Consider the following 16,962-nt stretch of genomic DNA (forward strand, 5'->3'; position numbering starts at 1 on the left):
TTATGGTCCATGTAATAATACTGCATTATTCTGATCACAGCAGGAGGTTTTAAAGGTTTTCCTACCTGTGGAAGTCTGTCTCGTCCAGATTGTTCATGACTCTTTGCTGCATAAACTGTCTTGAAGACGCATAGGTTTCCTGGGTTCCTTCTGCATAGCTGTGCCTCTTGAAGGCACTGGCGCTCATCTCCATCTGCCTGGACACGATGGACCGCCCCTGTTCCAGGAATGACTGCTGAAGACGAAACTGCTGCTGTGAATACTTTCCAATAGTAATTCCTGTCCCGGGCTCCAGGGTTTGACGAAACGCGTCATTTCTCCGGAAAGGAAGCACGGGGTTACGATCAGTGTCACCATAGGGGAAGGCAGGGGGAATCTCAGGCTGCCTTCGGTAACCTACTGAGTTACGCAAAGACTGGGACCTCTTTAATCCAAACTGGCTGCCTAAATAGTTGCTGGTGCTGCTGGGATCAGAGACAGTAAGCGCTGTATTGTTTGGGTCAATAACCAGAGGCTCTGACTGAGCGTACAGAATGCGAAACTCTTCATCGAAGGTGGCAACAAGCTCCCCAAGGAAGAGGTGGGCGATGCAGCGGTGGATCTTCTCATAGGACCACATGAAACTATAGCATAAAGAACAGTAGAGGCAAAGATTATTTAAAGAATAACTGAGTGCTGATGTTATTAATACTATTAAATTAGTCACCTGTAGTTCCCACTGAGTACAGCTCTGCAGTCAGCCAATAGGAAACGATCTTTCACCTGCCCCTTAAACGATTTCCCTGTCCGGGTGTAATAAGGTATTCCCGCCACAGTCCGGACACGTATCATCTATGAAATCAGAATTTCAACTCTGTTACAGATGCATATCTGATAATTATAAGCAAATACATAACAAGACCCAGCTGTTAGCGCCTTTTTCTTTTTAATGTTGTTTTCAGATAATATCATAAAATTCAAACTGACCGGAATAAACTCCAGGTTGACTTTGCAGTTGAGGACCATAGAGACAAAGTGATGAGCCTCCAGCTGATCCAGTAAAATATAAACAGGAACGTGTCGTGCTGCTGCGTCCAAGAGGTCACTGAAGATGTCAATATCTGTGAACATGTCCATCACCACAGCGATAACCTGGAGCAGGAGCAAACACACAAAAACGTTTTTCTTTTTAATCAACAAAAGTCTATTTCAGTTCAGTCAGGACAACTGTAGTCAAAAGGAAGTCTGGTATTTTGATCTGTAGTAATTAATATTTATATTTGGCTATTCTGGGACCTCTTTGCCCCTTCACACCCACATGTGGAAAGCATGGTGGGAAGATCAGCCACAGACCAGTGGAAGCAACAAATGTGACACTAACGAAGAAAAACCATTAAAAAAAGGCTTATATAAGATTTATGAATAAAATGCAGTAAGAGGGTGTTGTTGAGTGTCCTCTGTGTGCTTGTTGACAGTTAGTTGGCAGGATACAGACATGTATTTCATAAACACATCATCAAGAAATGGAGGACAGTTACACACACGACCCACCACACCAACAGGTTTGACTGCTCACTGGATTTGGCATTCTCGCTTCCATTAATCAGGTATTTTATTTAACTAAAGGCCAGCCAGTTATAAATGTTTCTGAAAGGGCGTGGTGGCAGACTTGGCAGAGAGCATAAAAAGTGAGATGAACTCAGCAGCGAGATAACATAACCGTCGTTCACACCATGTCCCTGGCAGCTCTCTATCTCGCTTCTTCTCGCTATCTTCTAAGGTAATAACACTTTGATGTAATACGACTTGTACTGCAGTATTACCTATAAATAAATAAAAGCTCCTCGTGTTTTATCTGTGAAACTGGTTATGTGCCATGCTCTGAGTCGGCACCTTAAATATATGAATTTATAAACACTGAATTTTTTGGTTGATTTTTCTTTCTATTGTCTGGTGAAACAAAACCACTCCTGCATGTTTTAACACATTCTTATCCTCTTCTGCTTACTTGGCGTGCGTTCTTGATGAGTCTCCTCGCCTGCTCCTTTATGCTTGGCATGTCAGGATCAGAGGGGTTGACTAGAGTTGTGACCTCTGTGGGATCAACGAAACTGTGCTGCGGCCAGCCCAGATCCAGCCCCGGGGCAGCCAGGTCCGACTGAACTGGCCAGTAGGTGTCCGAAGACCCATCGGCCTCGACGCCTCCCTCGTGGTAGGTCAGCTCCAGGACGCCGGTGGGCTGGCTAGGCCCCTGGATTGTCGACTTGATGTGTTCAATTTCTGGCTGTGCCAGAAAACCGGCCGTATCTGCCTTCTGGAGGAATTCATAGTAGCCCTGGTGTGCGAAGAGACAGAAAAGTTTAGGAGATCGCAGTGTGTATGTGTTTTCATGCATTAGAGCAACGCTTACCTGAGTGTCGTTTTCTATCAGAGCATCAATGGCTAGACGATACTCCTCACGGTAGTGCGGGGGAAGGTAATTTGGGTCGAGAGGGTTATCGCCTATCGATGAACTCTGAGACCGGTGCGGCATGGTTGGAGGGGGTCAGGTCAAAGTTTAAGGCTCAGGAGTAAGAAAAGGTGAGGAAGGGGGAATTTAAACCTGCAAGGAAAAGGAAAATATAAAATGAGGTCCCACAATAATTAATAATTAACGTCATCACAGCTGGTTTTGTACTCTATTTGCACATACTGTAAATATCACACCACTCCCCCATCCATGAGACACAATACTTATGATTCAACAAAATATCCCCTTGGGTGTTGAGAGGAAAAGACCTTTGTGTCTGGACACACCAACAGACGTTACCTTTAACCACGCACACAAAGCAACTATTGTCGCTGAGTCAACGGCGGCTTAGCAGCAAGTAACAGTTTAACAGGCAGATTTGTCACAATGTTAACAACTGTAACAGATATTTATTGCTTGCCTACACAATTAGCGGAACACTTTTACGAAACTGACAATACTTTTTGACATTGTGTGGGATTGCAGGTAGTAATGAGTAATACTGAAGAAAGCATGCATAAAAGAATGGTGCTATGAGAGAGCAACTCCTTCAACTTAAAGGTAGAACAGGTAAAAGTATCATATTTCTCAAGTATGATTAATTGAATTACAAAGACTTCACTCTAATAATACCAGTGATTAATCAACCTTCAGTGTGGCTTATTGAAAAAAAACTGTATATAAAGGTGAGAACAAAGTGGAACAGCTGGATACAGAAAAAGCAAAGGGAGGAGACGAGATTAAAGAGAGCAAGAGGAGAGGTGGGAAAGGCGTGAGGAGTTGTAGAGACAGGTTCTTTCATATCACAGTAAACTTGCCACGCTGGTGCGTCATAATTCATGTTGCTGCTTAGACCTTATCCTGAAAAATCTGCCAGTCATGGCAACCAAACTTATTTAGATGGGCATGATGAGCAGGCCATGACTTAACTTGAAGAAGTCACAGGTCCGCTGTTACATAACACTGTGTGAATATACGCCTGTTTCAACGAGAACGAGATAGTGACATTTATGATTCACATGCCAAACTTTAAGAGGTGACTTTGGCGTGACTAAGACGCAGGTTTGATTGTTCATCTATCAGCAAGGGTAACACACCTGCACAAACACACAAACAATCTCATGAAGCTTTCAAAAATGTGAAAATGAATGATTGTGATGGTGATCTCGAGCTCTTTCTAAAAAAAAAAAAAACAAGATAAAACAAAGGTTTAGCCTAAGTGTTATTTCCCCGTGTGGCCTTCTAGTTTCATACGTGGATGAATACAGTCATCAGATAAAACACGGTTAGGAAAAGCAGCTGGTGAGAGGCTAAAAACAGCTAAACTACATCAGATAAAGAAGCACCAAAAACCAACATAAATGTTCACATAATTTGAGCTGTAAAATGTAATATATAGCACTTTTCTAATCTTATCAAGCAAACCATCCTTTCTTATGGCACGTTTTCTGCCTGACATACTGCACACAAGCAGTTTAGAATCACATAGATGTGTTTGAACTGTTGGAGGAAGCTGTAGTTCCTGGAGGAAACCTACCAAAGGCACAGGGAAAACATATAAACTCCACACAGAAAGGTCCCCACGAGACTGAAACCAGGAAACTTCTTGCAGTGAGTCAACAATGCTAACTGGAGCCCAACCAATACTGATATTTGTCAGTTAAACTCTTTAACACATGACAGCTTACTAAGAAAAGCCCTTGAAGTCTGAACTGAGTGGTTTCTGTCATATTTCAGGCCTGCTTATAAAACAAATAACTGGATTTTCATTAGTTAAGTCATGGTGGCCACTACCGAACTATAGGTCATCAAAACTACAAGGTCATCAAACCATCCTTATTAATATATACCAAGATGTCAAAACTCACTATTAAGGGTGTGTGTGTGCAATTTAAAAATAATCTTGTTTCATTGTCATAGTCGTTTGTGCTCGGTCCAACTCTGCTTGGATCAGCTGGTTGCTTGTGGAGTTCCAAACACGAGCTCCCAACAGGGAAGTAACAGAATGGACCAACTACGCAACATCAACACTCACACTGTGGTTGATGGTCTCTCCCATCTCTTCTTTACTTTTAAGTTTTCATTTGTCAGCTGTTGTAATTAATGATACCTGTATGTTGGTAAATAGCTAATAATGAGACAGCCACTCGATCACAGTGTCGTCCAGCAAACAAACAAACCCATTAACTTTTCCTCTATTACTGCTGATTGTAAATGTTGTCCACATAAAACAGTGGAGTGTTTAGTTGGCCACTTTTGTACATCCATGTACCTGCTTTCAAAAGGTAAAGTAGATACTTTACTTAAAACCTAATTTGGCTTTTGAGGGTTTTTTTGGCATTAGATAAAGAAACAATGAAAATCCCAGGCTTGATTCCAACCCACAGCACACTTGCATATTATAAACCATCACTGAGCCAACCAGAGCACCCACTGAGCGATGTTTGATGTGGTGCTGACAGCTGCATGCTGGAGGGTTTGCATTCTGGTGGAGAAAAGAGTGAACAACCACCACGCTGCTTAAGTATTTAAAGTAAGCTGGCAATGTTAGGAAACATGCGTGGCTTATTTTCTTATGTAGCATGTGGTCGAAAGAGGAAGTGGATACACCTACAGTTTGAGCAAATTAGGGCGTGTGTGTAACCCGGGGTCTGAGAGGTAGGGTGGGTAAGTATTTAGTGAGGCTGTACCTGCTTTACAAGTGTGTGTTTGACATGTTCTCTGCAAACTTCCAAGCACACTTGAGAGATTAATGACGGTGATAGCTAAGGGCCGAAAGTCCTAACCCACAATCAGTGGGACAACCCGGTTTACTCAGCGACCTGGTGAGTCATCGAGTAGCCTGGTTGGCGTGGCCTGGGGATAACTTGCAACAGACTGCCGAGATGGTGATTCATCTGCTGACAAAATGGCTGACATCCTGTTTCCCTATTCATGTGGAGCCATTGAAATTAGGGCTTTGTGGCAAGCTGTTGGCTTTCCATGCTCCACGGTGGTCAGGGAGGAATGCCGGGGCACACATGCTTGTTGCATGGAATTAGTTTGCCCCTGAATTCCAAGTCATTTGATTTGCCTAGTTTTGCTCTTTGTATCCAAGTCATTTGCAGCACCATGGTGCCCATTGTGTACATAGGTGTACTGCACTGAAGCTGCAAATGAAGTGCATAACCGATGACAGACGCAAAATAAGAGAAAAACTCACATGTAGCAACACAACAGTCCAAAAGTCAGAGTTAATTCCCTCGTGAATGGAAAGTTGTATTATAGAGTGCAAGCTGAACAAACCTAATCTGTAGGAACAAACAATAAGTTCACAGTCACGTTTGAGAAAGAAATGTAGCAAAAATAACTAACAAGAAGTATTTTTGGTAGTGTTACTGTTTTTGTAATCAGGTGATTATCAAAAGTGTTGACAGCAGCTTGGAGGAAGGCAGCCTGGGGAGGAAATGACCTAATCGGTTAATTCAGAAGCATGGTGGCATTAAAAAGAGCCAAGGCGGGTAGAGGGGGATGGGGGTTTCCTTTGCATCCTCGTCATCGCTGTGTCACCGTAGAGTGTGGCAACAGATGAATAACACAATGTCAGAAGCATGACAGACTTTCCCCGCCTCACCTGGCCGACTTGTAGGATATTTAAACAAATACTGCTGCTTTGTTTGCTGTTATAGCAACTGCAGCGAGCATCAAACTGCAGAAAGTGTCCCATGATGATCAGGATCCCTGTCTTTACTACCTTTGTTGTGAACCTTTCAGAGGCTCACAGGAGGACGAGGCTGCCCTAAATGTACCATATAAACAAAGGCCGGTCTGAAACACTAAACCCTGGCAGACAGGACATGAAGGCAGCACAAGACTTTGGCGTCTCTGAGCCGATAAACCAAATATTCAGACGTGCACAGCGTCTGCTCACGAAGCATACAAACAGCCCATTCTCGGCATTCCATTCACGTTGCTGAAAAGAAGGACAGAAACTGTAAGGTGAAGAGCAGAGGAAGTGTAAATTACATCTGTCCTGACATGTGAATCATGAGACACGTTAGAAGCGAGCCCGAGGACACAAACTATCAAGAAAAAAAAACACAAACTACATCCTCGCCGCCTCTTTCTGTCTGTTTTCTCTCGTTCGCATCTGAACACACCTCACTAAACAAACACTCCAATTGATCCGGCATACCATTGGCCGGTTCGTGCTGTGTGATAATTCGGTGTGTGAACCCAGGTTGAGAAAACAATACTTAAAAACAGGTTTGGAGAGATGAGCCAGTAATCTCCAGATGCTCCCGTCAGAACCTTTCAGTGACATTTTTTTGTCAGATGAACCTACAGAGATGTAGATAAGTGCACACACACACACACACACACACGGCGCTGGTTGTCTCCCCGTATATCATCACACCTCAGCGTGGCTGTTGAACGCTGCACAAAAGACAGCTCAAATGAATTCATACAGTATGTGAGAACACACGGCGGCTTGCATCCTCCCCTTTGTGTTGTGTGTGTAGCTGGGGTTTTAATGCAGCAGTACTGCTAGAAAAACTGGTCCACTGAGATCCCCGCCATCTTTCCAACCGCCTTAAAGGCCTGCAGCCATCCTGTATGGAAAACCCAGCAGCGATGGCATCAAAATATTTCCACTTCATACACACTAAACCTCACGCATACATAACAACACCTCTGTAACCAGACCCCCATTTTCTATACCACACACAGCAGTGCAAACAAATTAATGAATGGCACACAGCCTTGGCCTTAAGGCCAGTGTGTGACAAGATTAAACCTATAATAAGAAGCACACATGCACAGACCCAGCACAGGGGGAAAAATGGCACTAACATTCCCACTACTCTTCAAATTATAACCACATGTCGTGCTATTTCTGAACAGTGACTCACTTTGAACGAAGCGAGGGAAAAAGCATGCGATGGTGAAGTTTAAAATCAATACACACTCGAGTCAAAACAAAAGTGCCAAAGTGCCTGTAATAAAGACACAGTAAAAAACCCTTAAACCAAAGCCTTAGGTAGGGAGTAGGTGTGAAAGAGAGATGCACTCTGAATGTTTGGACTAAATAGTTTGAACATAAAGTGAGTTGTTCTTGCATGCATCACATTTAATTTTGCTTCTTTTTTTTTTTTTTTTTAGGTTAAACCCTTTAAAAATATTCTCCCTGAAGCGTTTGTTTCTTTCCTCAACAAACAAGTTTTTACGATTACAGGCTAATGCCTTTGTGTTACTGGAAGGATTTCAGGTTGGTTTTAATGACAGTGACTGGCAGTGCGTGCATGCTGTTGTGCAACCAGTGCATTAGGCACACTTGTAAAAGTGTCCCTGCCCTCTCAAGCATTATTTATTAGCTGTAGTTCCTACAGTGCCACGCAGACAAAGCACTAAACAGGTTGTAAGCATGCTCTTTAATGAAAGTCTTCACAGGGCTGAAAAAAGAGCAGCACAGTTTGTCTCTTCCAGCCTCCCAGCACTGAGCCCTCCGTGTACGCGGGCTGTAATAACATCGCTGTTGCACTGTAGCTACCTGGATGACTTAATTCTGTGTAAACCTCCAGCGGCTTATGAGGAAATGAGCAAAGTAGGCTGCATTTCACTTTTTATTAATCCGCAGAGTCCACATTTCACGCTTATGGACAGGGGAGAAGATAAATAGGACGCTTTTTGAAGACAGGAGATAATAAGTTAGAGGTTAATATAAAACTGGACAGATCACAACAGAGCAGGACGAGACAATGGCTCTTTTGTCCCTCAGCTTGCCCTCGTTTTAACTTCGTACCTCCTCACTTTGCTGCTGAACTCGCCTCCTCTCTTTTTCTCTGTGCACCGACGGCTTTATCTCCTCCCGGTGAAACCGTTGATGCGAGTCTCCTTCCCGTCCGCGCGTCACATTCCTCGGATCGGACAAAAAAACACTCCACCCTAGCCTCCCCCTCGTCTCCAGCTGCGTGCACCCTCCACCGCCGATGGGCAAACAGAGCGGACTCTGCGCGGACTCCAGGCCCGGGTTCAGTGTCGTCCCGGCGGTGTGTGACCCTGCAGACGCCGCTGTCACAATAAACGGAGACGGAAGCGGCGGGGCGACTCCTGCGAGGCAGGGCTTTCCCACCGGTGAGACTCCTCCCAGACCAGTTGATCGCTGGGAGTGGAAGACTATTGGAAGTTCTCTCCCCCGGGCACGTTTCAAAAGTAGCTTTTATGTCATGGCTGCTGACTTTCAAGCAAAAGAGGAAGTTTCTCCAAACTCGCAAACTTTTTCCGTGCCCGTGCAGGAGTTTGGCCCAACTGGCGGTCCGTACAATGAATGCTTTATTCATCCTTGCACTTGACTCTTTGACATGTTTGTCCGATGTTTGCTCCTTTTTGCTTGCTCTCGTGTTGTTTGCACTGCGAAATGTTTTGTCAGTAAAACAACCAATTTGAAACTCTCCATCAATAAAATGCATCATATCAGGGATTTTAATGCTACATTATAAACACAAACAAGACTTTTTAATTTAAACTACAGCCTTAAACTCACTAACATTTAAAAAAAATAAAAAATAAATTATGTCCTTGAATGTAGTTATCTATGCTTTTTGCACATATACCAAAGAAGTGCAAATAATCAGTGTTAATATTTTACCTCAAATCTGTAATTAGTAGTATTTTAATCAATGTTTCAGTTGTCTAGTCTTTAAATTTTATGGAGGAGAGATATGGTGATAGCAACAGGCCACCCTGACTGAGACCCCTGAAGGGATGCTGGTCAGGGTTCATACTGCAGGTTGTTGCTGTTTAAATGTTAATAAAACCAGTGAACCTGTAATTGCAACTGTACTACATCAGAGGACTATGACAGAGATCAGATCACCACCTGTTTAATCTTCTTTCCATCATATCTTAAAGACCTGATAGTTCCATATCACCATTGTGAAGGACTCCGCTCTAACTCGGTAGCTTACTTGTGGTATTTAAAAGTAGAATGGGAGGCAGAGCCTTCAGCTTTCAGGCCCCTTGTCTGTGGAACCAGCTCCCAGTTTGGATTCAAGAGACAGACACCCTCTCTGCTTTTAAGATTAGACCTAAAACTTGACTTTTGATAAAGTTTATAGCTAGGGCTAGCTCAGGTGACCTTGAATCCTCTGTTACTTATGCTGCAATAGGCCTAGGCTGCTGGGGGATTCCCATAATGCACTGAGTCTCCTTCACTCACCTCTTTTCACTCTGGCTCTCTTCCACAATGTGTCTTTGTCCTGTCTCCCTCCCCTCACTCCCAAACGGTGCGACAGATGGCTGCCCCTCCCCAAACTTCGTTCTGCTGGAGTCATAATGTAAAAGAGCAGACTCAACAAGCAGTGGCTTTTGATTAAGTAAGCTTTATTGCAAAGAAACTGAGCAGATGAAGGACTGTAGCTGGGAAAGAAGAACGGCTTCAATGCAAATGGGATCACTGAGCTCTGTCAGGGGAGAGAATGAGAGTTAATTGGCTGTCCAGGAGGTGAATAAAGCAGGATGATGTGTAAATAGAACCAGATCAACTCATTTCTTGAGACTGTGAAGTGGGCAGACATCCTGAGAGTGGGTCACAGACATTTGGAGGTGTGAACGTGAACCACAACAACTTGAGTTGTTACCAGATTGCAGGTAAGTTGATTCTTGAGCCAGATGACACAAACTGAGGGAGCCTAAGATTAACCATAGCAAGCATCTGTCCATCTTTTATTTGAAGCCTGATACCTCAGTTACTAATAACACTGACAGACACCAGCCTCAGGCAGAGAGACCAGAACTAGACCACCAACTTCACCTGAGAAAATGTCAGAGAGAAAGGAAGAAGAAAGAGAAACAAAACAAAATTTCAAAACCACCCAGGTCTGCTTAGTCAACAGCTGGAGGTTTCTTTCCTGTTAAAAGGAAGTTTTTCCCTCCCACTGCTGCCAAGTGCTTGGCATTTGGGGTCATTTGACATTTGGGGTTTCCTTTGTATTATTGTAGGGTTATTACCTAACAACATAGTGTCTTGGGGTGACTGTTTTTCTGATCTGCTGCTCCCTTTACGGATTGCTTTAGGGATCATCAGCCTCCATCTCACCCTATCTCTGACATCTTCTTCTGTAACACCACACCTCTGCATGTCCTTCTTCACTTCCTGTTTTCCTGCTGCCTAGCAGCTACATATTTAACATCCTTTGTCCAGTGCATCAAAGATCTCTCCTCTGCACATGTCCAGACAATCTCAGCCTGCCCTGTCTTTAGCTCCAAACTCCTGAACCTGAGCTGTCGCTATTCAAATCACTCCAATGAAAATCCCAACATCTTCACCTCTGCCTATTGTATTTTTGTCAGTGCCACAATCTCCAAACCATACATCACAGCAGATCAACCTTGCCTTTCACTGGTGCTTCTATCCATCTGTTACAAGTGTTTAAAACATAAATGTTGCCCAATTGTGCTTAGCAGGGGCGTAATTTCCAGAGGGGTTAGGGGGGTTATGGCCCCCGCAATCATAAGACCCAACCAATATAAAAATTAAATAGATCCTGTTTCATTTCTTTGAGGCAAAATGTGAAGCATTTTCAAGTAAAGACAATTCTGCTGTGTACAGCTTCATTTGCTTTGTCACGATCAGATGTTATGCTGCTGTGTTTAAGATCTTTCATAGTTATTCCTCGCTACCTTTAATGCATTTTACTGTAACTGCTAAAACCACAGCATCCCCTTAAATTGGGGATTCCTCATTTTACAAAAATACACCAAATGGGCAGTTAGGGAGAAGTTTGTCTTCTGCAAATGCTACATTGGCTGCTTTAAAGGAAAAAGTGGTTTCTTTGGAGAACATGTTCCTGTCTGAATCCTTGTAAATGAGTCAGTGTGCTGTTTTTCTCCATGGCAAAACACCAGTGCTGACTCAGCAGACTTCCAGAGTTCTCATTTCTATAAGAGTGCACTGTAACAAAGTCGTTTCTGCAGGCACTGCCAACAGTTTGTCCCCCTCAAATCCCACACGGATCCAGGGTCATTTCTGCCACCCATCATCTGGAGATGAGGTTGGATTTGGATTTTTCTGAAACTTGAAAAGATGAATTATTATTGTGATGTGTTTCCTCCTGATACAAAGTAAATGCATTCAGTTTCAGTCTTTTATCAGTTTAACTTTTCTTTTGTCTGTTTTTGTTTGCCTTTTCAATTTCTCTGGGCTCTCCACCTGTACTCGAATGCACCAGTAGTGATAACATTAAACAAAGTGCTGTGAAGGTAGAAATGTGTGTGTGTGTGTGTGTGTCTGTGTGTATGTGTGTGCACTTTGGCTGTCCTTTGTCCTAAATCATCTATCATAAAGAACACACCTTCTTTGATAGGCCCCTGATAGCACGCACGCACGCACGCACACACACACACACACACCTACACACAGAGTTATGGCTTATGTTCAGTCCTGTTCCTGAGGGTGTGTCTCCTGTTTGAGTGTCTGCCTGTTCATCCATGTCCTAATCTGTAATGTACTCACATACGCTGCAGTGGCCATATTCCCGAGCTCACACTTTAAGCACAATGGACTTAAGAAGTGTGTGCATACAGCTGTGTGAGTGCAGACAAGGCAAACCATACTATATGCATGTTTGTGAAATCAAAGTGAGGGCCATGAGAGAAAGTATGATCGACTTCTGATAACAAACACTAGCAGGTACAAAGACGCTGAAACACAGGGCGCGGCAGCTGCCAGGAATGTGCTCAAGGCATCTCACCACACCCAACCTCTCTCTCGCTTTCTCACTCCCTCTCTCTTTTTTACACACTCTCTCTTCCTTGCTCAACCCCTCTCTTCCCCCCTGATCTCCTCCCTCTCTTGAGTCACCCAGCCGGCTTGGAACAGGTATGCAAGTCCAGACAGGAGCTAAATCCAAGCTTGCACCTTAGCAGGGCTGGCTTAGTAGGCTGTGTCAGGTATATTTGAATTCAAAAAACCTTTATTGACAAGGCTTCTTCAATATTGACAGTAGAATTAGATGAAGATGAAGAAATCCTGTGACTTTTTTTATAGATAGATAGATAGATAGATAGATAGATAGATAGATAGATAGATAGATAGATAGATAGATAGATAGATAGCTAGATAGATAGATAGATAGATAGATAGATAGATAGATAGATAGATAGATAGATAGATAGATAGATAGATAGATAGATAGATAGACTCATTTCTTTATGCTTTGCCAGGAAAATGAAAAATAGGTGCAGCGACTTATTGAAGGATCTTGAAAGTCAATATTTGCCAGATAAACTTTTTTTTTTTTGTTAATTAGTTTTTGAGAATACCTCTCCAAATAAAATGTCTAAAGAAAATGTAGAATTGATTCCTTGATTCTCTGTTAAGTGTAAACACAACACAGGTTCATCCCTTGAGTTAGGGATGCCTTTTTACGCCGATGCTGATTCATACGTCGGTTTTAAGAAGTATAATAAGTAAAAACACAAACAAGACTCTCTGAAAATGGCCAATTACAAGGACTGGAGCCAATGTCCAAGGAAAAACTTTGAAAAACCTTCAGAAAGCACAGAGAACCATTGCTCACGACTGGTTGGCCCTCCTGGGAGCAAAAGGTAAAGAAATTGGGTGTGGCTCAAGACTTTTGCACTTATTACAGCAGAGGTGAACCGATATGGGAAATATGTTATCTTAAAAAAAAGATAAAAACTACATTAAATGAAATATAACTAGATGTGATAGAAATGATAGCCATAAATTCATAATTATTTTATCAGTATATGAGGTAACAAAAGATGCTGATCCATTTATATCAAATACTATCATGTAATGCTATAACAGCTCATAAAAGGTTAGTATTAGTATGGATGGTGTGATATAAACCTTCTTGTTGATTAATGCAGTTCGGGGATGATTGTCACAGTTGTGTTTATGCCATTATAGGAGGCGTTTCTCATTTTTGTCCATCCCATTTATGTTCATGGCGCTGTACTTGTGTGTATAATACGAAGCAATTCAAAAGCACCACAAGCCCCAAAACCACCGCAAAGTTCCCATCATGTGATCAGTCAAACAAACAAGAACTGAATATTAACTGTTGTGTTGCTAGGAGACCCTAATAAACCATGGCATTTTTCTCTTTGTGACCGTTTCATAGTCACATTTTTCCTTCAGTCTCAGAGTGCAGAACAGAGTGATATGAGTCAAAATTAGGAGTATCTGTATCTGACTTCATGTCTTATCACCGCGTGTGTCCATGTCTGCTGCAGCTTCCAGTGCAGACTTAATCACCATTTTCTAGGAGCAACAATAAGAGGAGGTTGCTCTTTGAGTGTGCCCTTCTTTGTCTGTCTCCAAACTGCTCTCTGTGAGCTTTCCCAGCATGCTTTTCTCACCATGTAATGTCACACCGGAGTATAAGGTGACTCCCTGGAGCCAGAGGCTTTGAGGTCATCTTTACACCACTGTGCCGAGAGGAAAGGTGTCCAACGCTGTACAGTGCACTGTACTGTAGGTGGCTGTGTGGGGGGGAGCTGTGTTTCTGTGGAGTTTGAGTAAACGTGGAGTCTAATGCTAACAATACAACACTGCATTCACCATTACTTTCCTGGGTCTGATGATAAATACTGATAAATATTGGTGCATCCGAGTGTTTAATGACCTGATTATATTTTTTTATGTTGTTCCAAAAGATGACACCTGCATAATCCCTGTTAATTGGATCTAAAATTAATTTAATGAGCTTGACAAACTGGCGTTTGACTGTGTGCGTTTCTGCTTCATCCAGAGCCTGAAGCCTGACGCCTAAAGCCTTCCAAGGAGACTCTGTTCATTTTTAGTACTGGGTGGGCACTTGTTATGAACTGTAAACAACTCAGGTAGAAGGAAAGTCCCCAATGAGAGTGCAGCGTTTTCATTTACAGTAAGTATGTGTTCTTGGTGTGATGCAGATAAATGACAGACCAGCGCCACTGCATACTTTGGGCAGGTGTTGTCGTTTTAACGCTATTATTACCACCTGTCACACGTGATGGTAATGATTATTTATGAAACAATGTGCATAACTTCACAGACAGACGGACACAAAGGCTGATTTATCAAAGCTAGATGCCTTTCGACTGAAAGCCTGCTGTGACCTGCTGCTGCTCAGTCAATCAAAAAGGAAAGGAAAACAAGAACACCCGAGGCCTTCCCTTTAACAACTATTTCTGGGGGGATTTTAAATATAGTTTTACATCAGGTAACATGACACATTTTAGAGGGCTTGGTCCACCTTTGGACATGAATGTCACCAGACAAGACAGATTTGTTCCAAGACCTCACGGATCACTGCTGACTCCTACGTGAAGTTCAGACCTTTATAATGTGGTTTTGGATGAACCTTATTAGACATGAAACGTGCTTCAGATTCACAGTTGTGGTCAGAAGTTTAGAGACACTCACCTTGAACTTGAATGCCATGGTAATTTTAGGGCTTTTAATAATTTCTTTGCACTGTTCTTTTTCCAAAGTGGAATGATTGTACCATGAACATCGTTAATAACTTTAAAAGACTAGAATTGGGTGCACAAGTTTGAATTTATTTTGGATTTTCTCTAATCCATACAGAGTCAGAAGTATCCATACATACAGCCCCACTAATATTTTGTCATTTCTCTGCGCCTTTGAAAGTTGCACTTCAACAACAAGCTTCTGGTTCTATTCTGGCTTGATATTTGACTTCTCTTCTTGGCAGGAGGGTTCATTTAGATAGGTTGGTTTACTGGCACGTACATGGCTGTTCAGCCTAGTCCACAAATTTTCAGTAGGGTTGAGGTTGGTGTTTTGAAAAGCCAAAAGCTTAAGGTTAATCTGCTTTAACCAATCCAAAACCAGTTTTGTTGGTACACCCAACACGTACCTTAGATTTGAAAAGAAGCTGAAGAAGTGCGTCCACTTTGTGCACTGTACCTGTACCACTAGCAATAAAACAGCCCTGCAGCATGATGCTACCACCACCGTGCTTGACAGGCTCCTTCATGGTCAATCTTGGAGCAATAGCTTTTCCAAACCAATTTCCTGTCACTGAGGGTGACAGATTGGGTCTTCCCAGAGACTTTGGCAAAGTAGTGACACATCTGAATAAACTTGTACTTGCAAATGTATGAACTGATGATCTCGGAATCAGTACTTGTTTGGAAATGGATCTTGAACTTTCCCATTCTTCTGAGTATCAGTCAATCCAGTGAGTGCAGTTACGCAAATCCTTTTTATGATTGCAAAGAGAAACTGCCAGTTGTAGTCAGTCAAGTGATGTTTACAGCTCTTGGCTATTTTAAATTAAAGTACACTATAGAGCCTTCAGCACCACTTACTAAAGGACCAAAGTGAGTGTATATATAATTTTGATCCTGTGTGGATTAGAAAAAATCCAAAACAAATTACTACTTGTGCACCCAATTATTGTTTTTTAAAGTTATTAAAGATGTGTGATATACAGTCATTCGACCTTGGAAAAAGAACAGTTCAAAGAATTCATCAAAAGCTCAAAATCACATTAAGATTTAAGTCACTAATGAGTGGATACAAACTTCTGACCACAACTGCAAATCTCAAGAGGTTCTGTTTGTACTAATAACTCTGACTTGAACTCTGCCAAAGTGTCATATGTGGGCTGCAGGATGAAACTGCAGATCAGCAGGTGACTAAGAATGTTAAAGGTGTAAACATGCAGCGATGTAATGATGGCTGTCTGCCACAAAACAAGCTGACGAGACAGTTCGACCTATGACTGGATTTAGAGAAATGTACCCTGATCACTGAAGACAGAAAATATCTGTGGACGTTTTTAGCAGATGACTTTTGTGGGGGTCATTTAGAGTCATCAGTACGACCTTATGTGGTTCCTCTCCCCAGCTTTCCAGCCATACTAACTACGTTATATGTAACCACGCTTACGTATCGTAATGGAAAGTTGATCCTGCTTAGAAGAAACCATCTTATGACTGGAGTCCAGAGTCCTTAAAAGACTTGTTTCCACTGAGCTCCAGAGGATCATCAGCAGTGGAGCATGGTGTTAGCTATCTGTGTTATACTGCCCTCTACTGGGCGGAACTTGAACGTGTTCTTAGCTGAAGTTTAAAATAGTTTGCAAATCTCTTCAAAATGTAACAAAACCTCGAATAATAAACGCATTCCACTGACGAAGGCGACTAAACGTGTTTTTCCTTAGAATTGATAGCAATAATATTAAAAAATACAAAAGGAGCTCTTGAAAAGGGTAAAATAACTGATCAATTGTGGAAAATGATAAATAAATAAACTGTTGTTAACTCCCATCTTGTAATTCTGAGGTTTATTGTTACACTTTCACTGATATTGCTATAAATGAAATCGTGTTTTTAACCGAGTCTCACATTATTGTGCTGCCCTTTTTAATGTTTTGACGACTCTGTGCATGATTCTGTGCTGTAGATTATTCATAAAATAAATCCACTTCTAAAAATAGGGCACGCATATTCAA

General features: G+C 42.2%; 1 protein-coding gene across 2 annotated transcripts in view; it reads right to left on the reverse strand.

The window, feature by feature from the left end:
• The window catches only part of sack1hb (scaffolding CK1 anchoring protein Hb), an 18,378-nt gene extending 9,737 nt beyond the window's left edge, over window positions 1-8,641 (reverse strand). The window contains exons 1-6 of one of the 2 annotated variants that reach the window (XM_085149132.1): window positions 8,271-8,641; window positions 2,390-2,581; window positions 1,988-2,314; window positions 967-1,131; window positions 707-831; window positions 66-623 (exon numbers count right to left, since the gene is read on the reverse strand). In XM_085149132.1, coding sequence (XP_085005258.1) covers window positions 66-623; window positions 707-831; window positions 967-1,131; window positions 1,988-2,314; window positions 2,390-2,512 — 1,298 coding nt within the window. In that variant the 5' untranslated portion in view covers window positions 2,513-2,581; window positions 8,271-8,641. The remainder of the gene's footprint in view (window positions 1-65; window positions 624-706; window positions 832-966; window positions 1,132-1,987; window positions 2,315-2,389; window positions 2,582-8,270) is intronic. The other variant, XM_085149133.1, reaches the window with a different exon arrangement.
• Between the last annotated feature and the right edge of the window lie 8,321 nt (window positions 8,642-16,962).

This window comes from Neolamprologus multifasciatus, chromosome 22, assembly GCF_963576455.1.
Source record: "Neolamprologus multifasciatus chromosome 22, fNeoMul1.2, whole genome shotgun sequence".
Lineage (NCBI taxonomy): Eukaryota > Metazoa > Chordata > Actinopteri > Cichliformes > Cichlidae > Neolamprologus > Neolamprologus multifasciatus.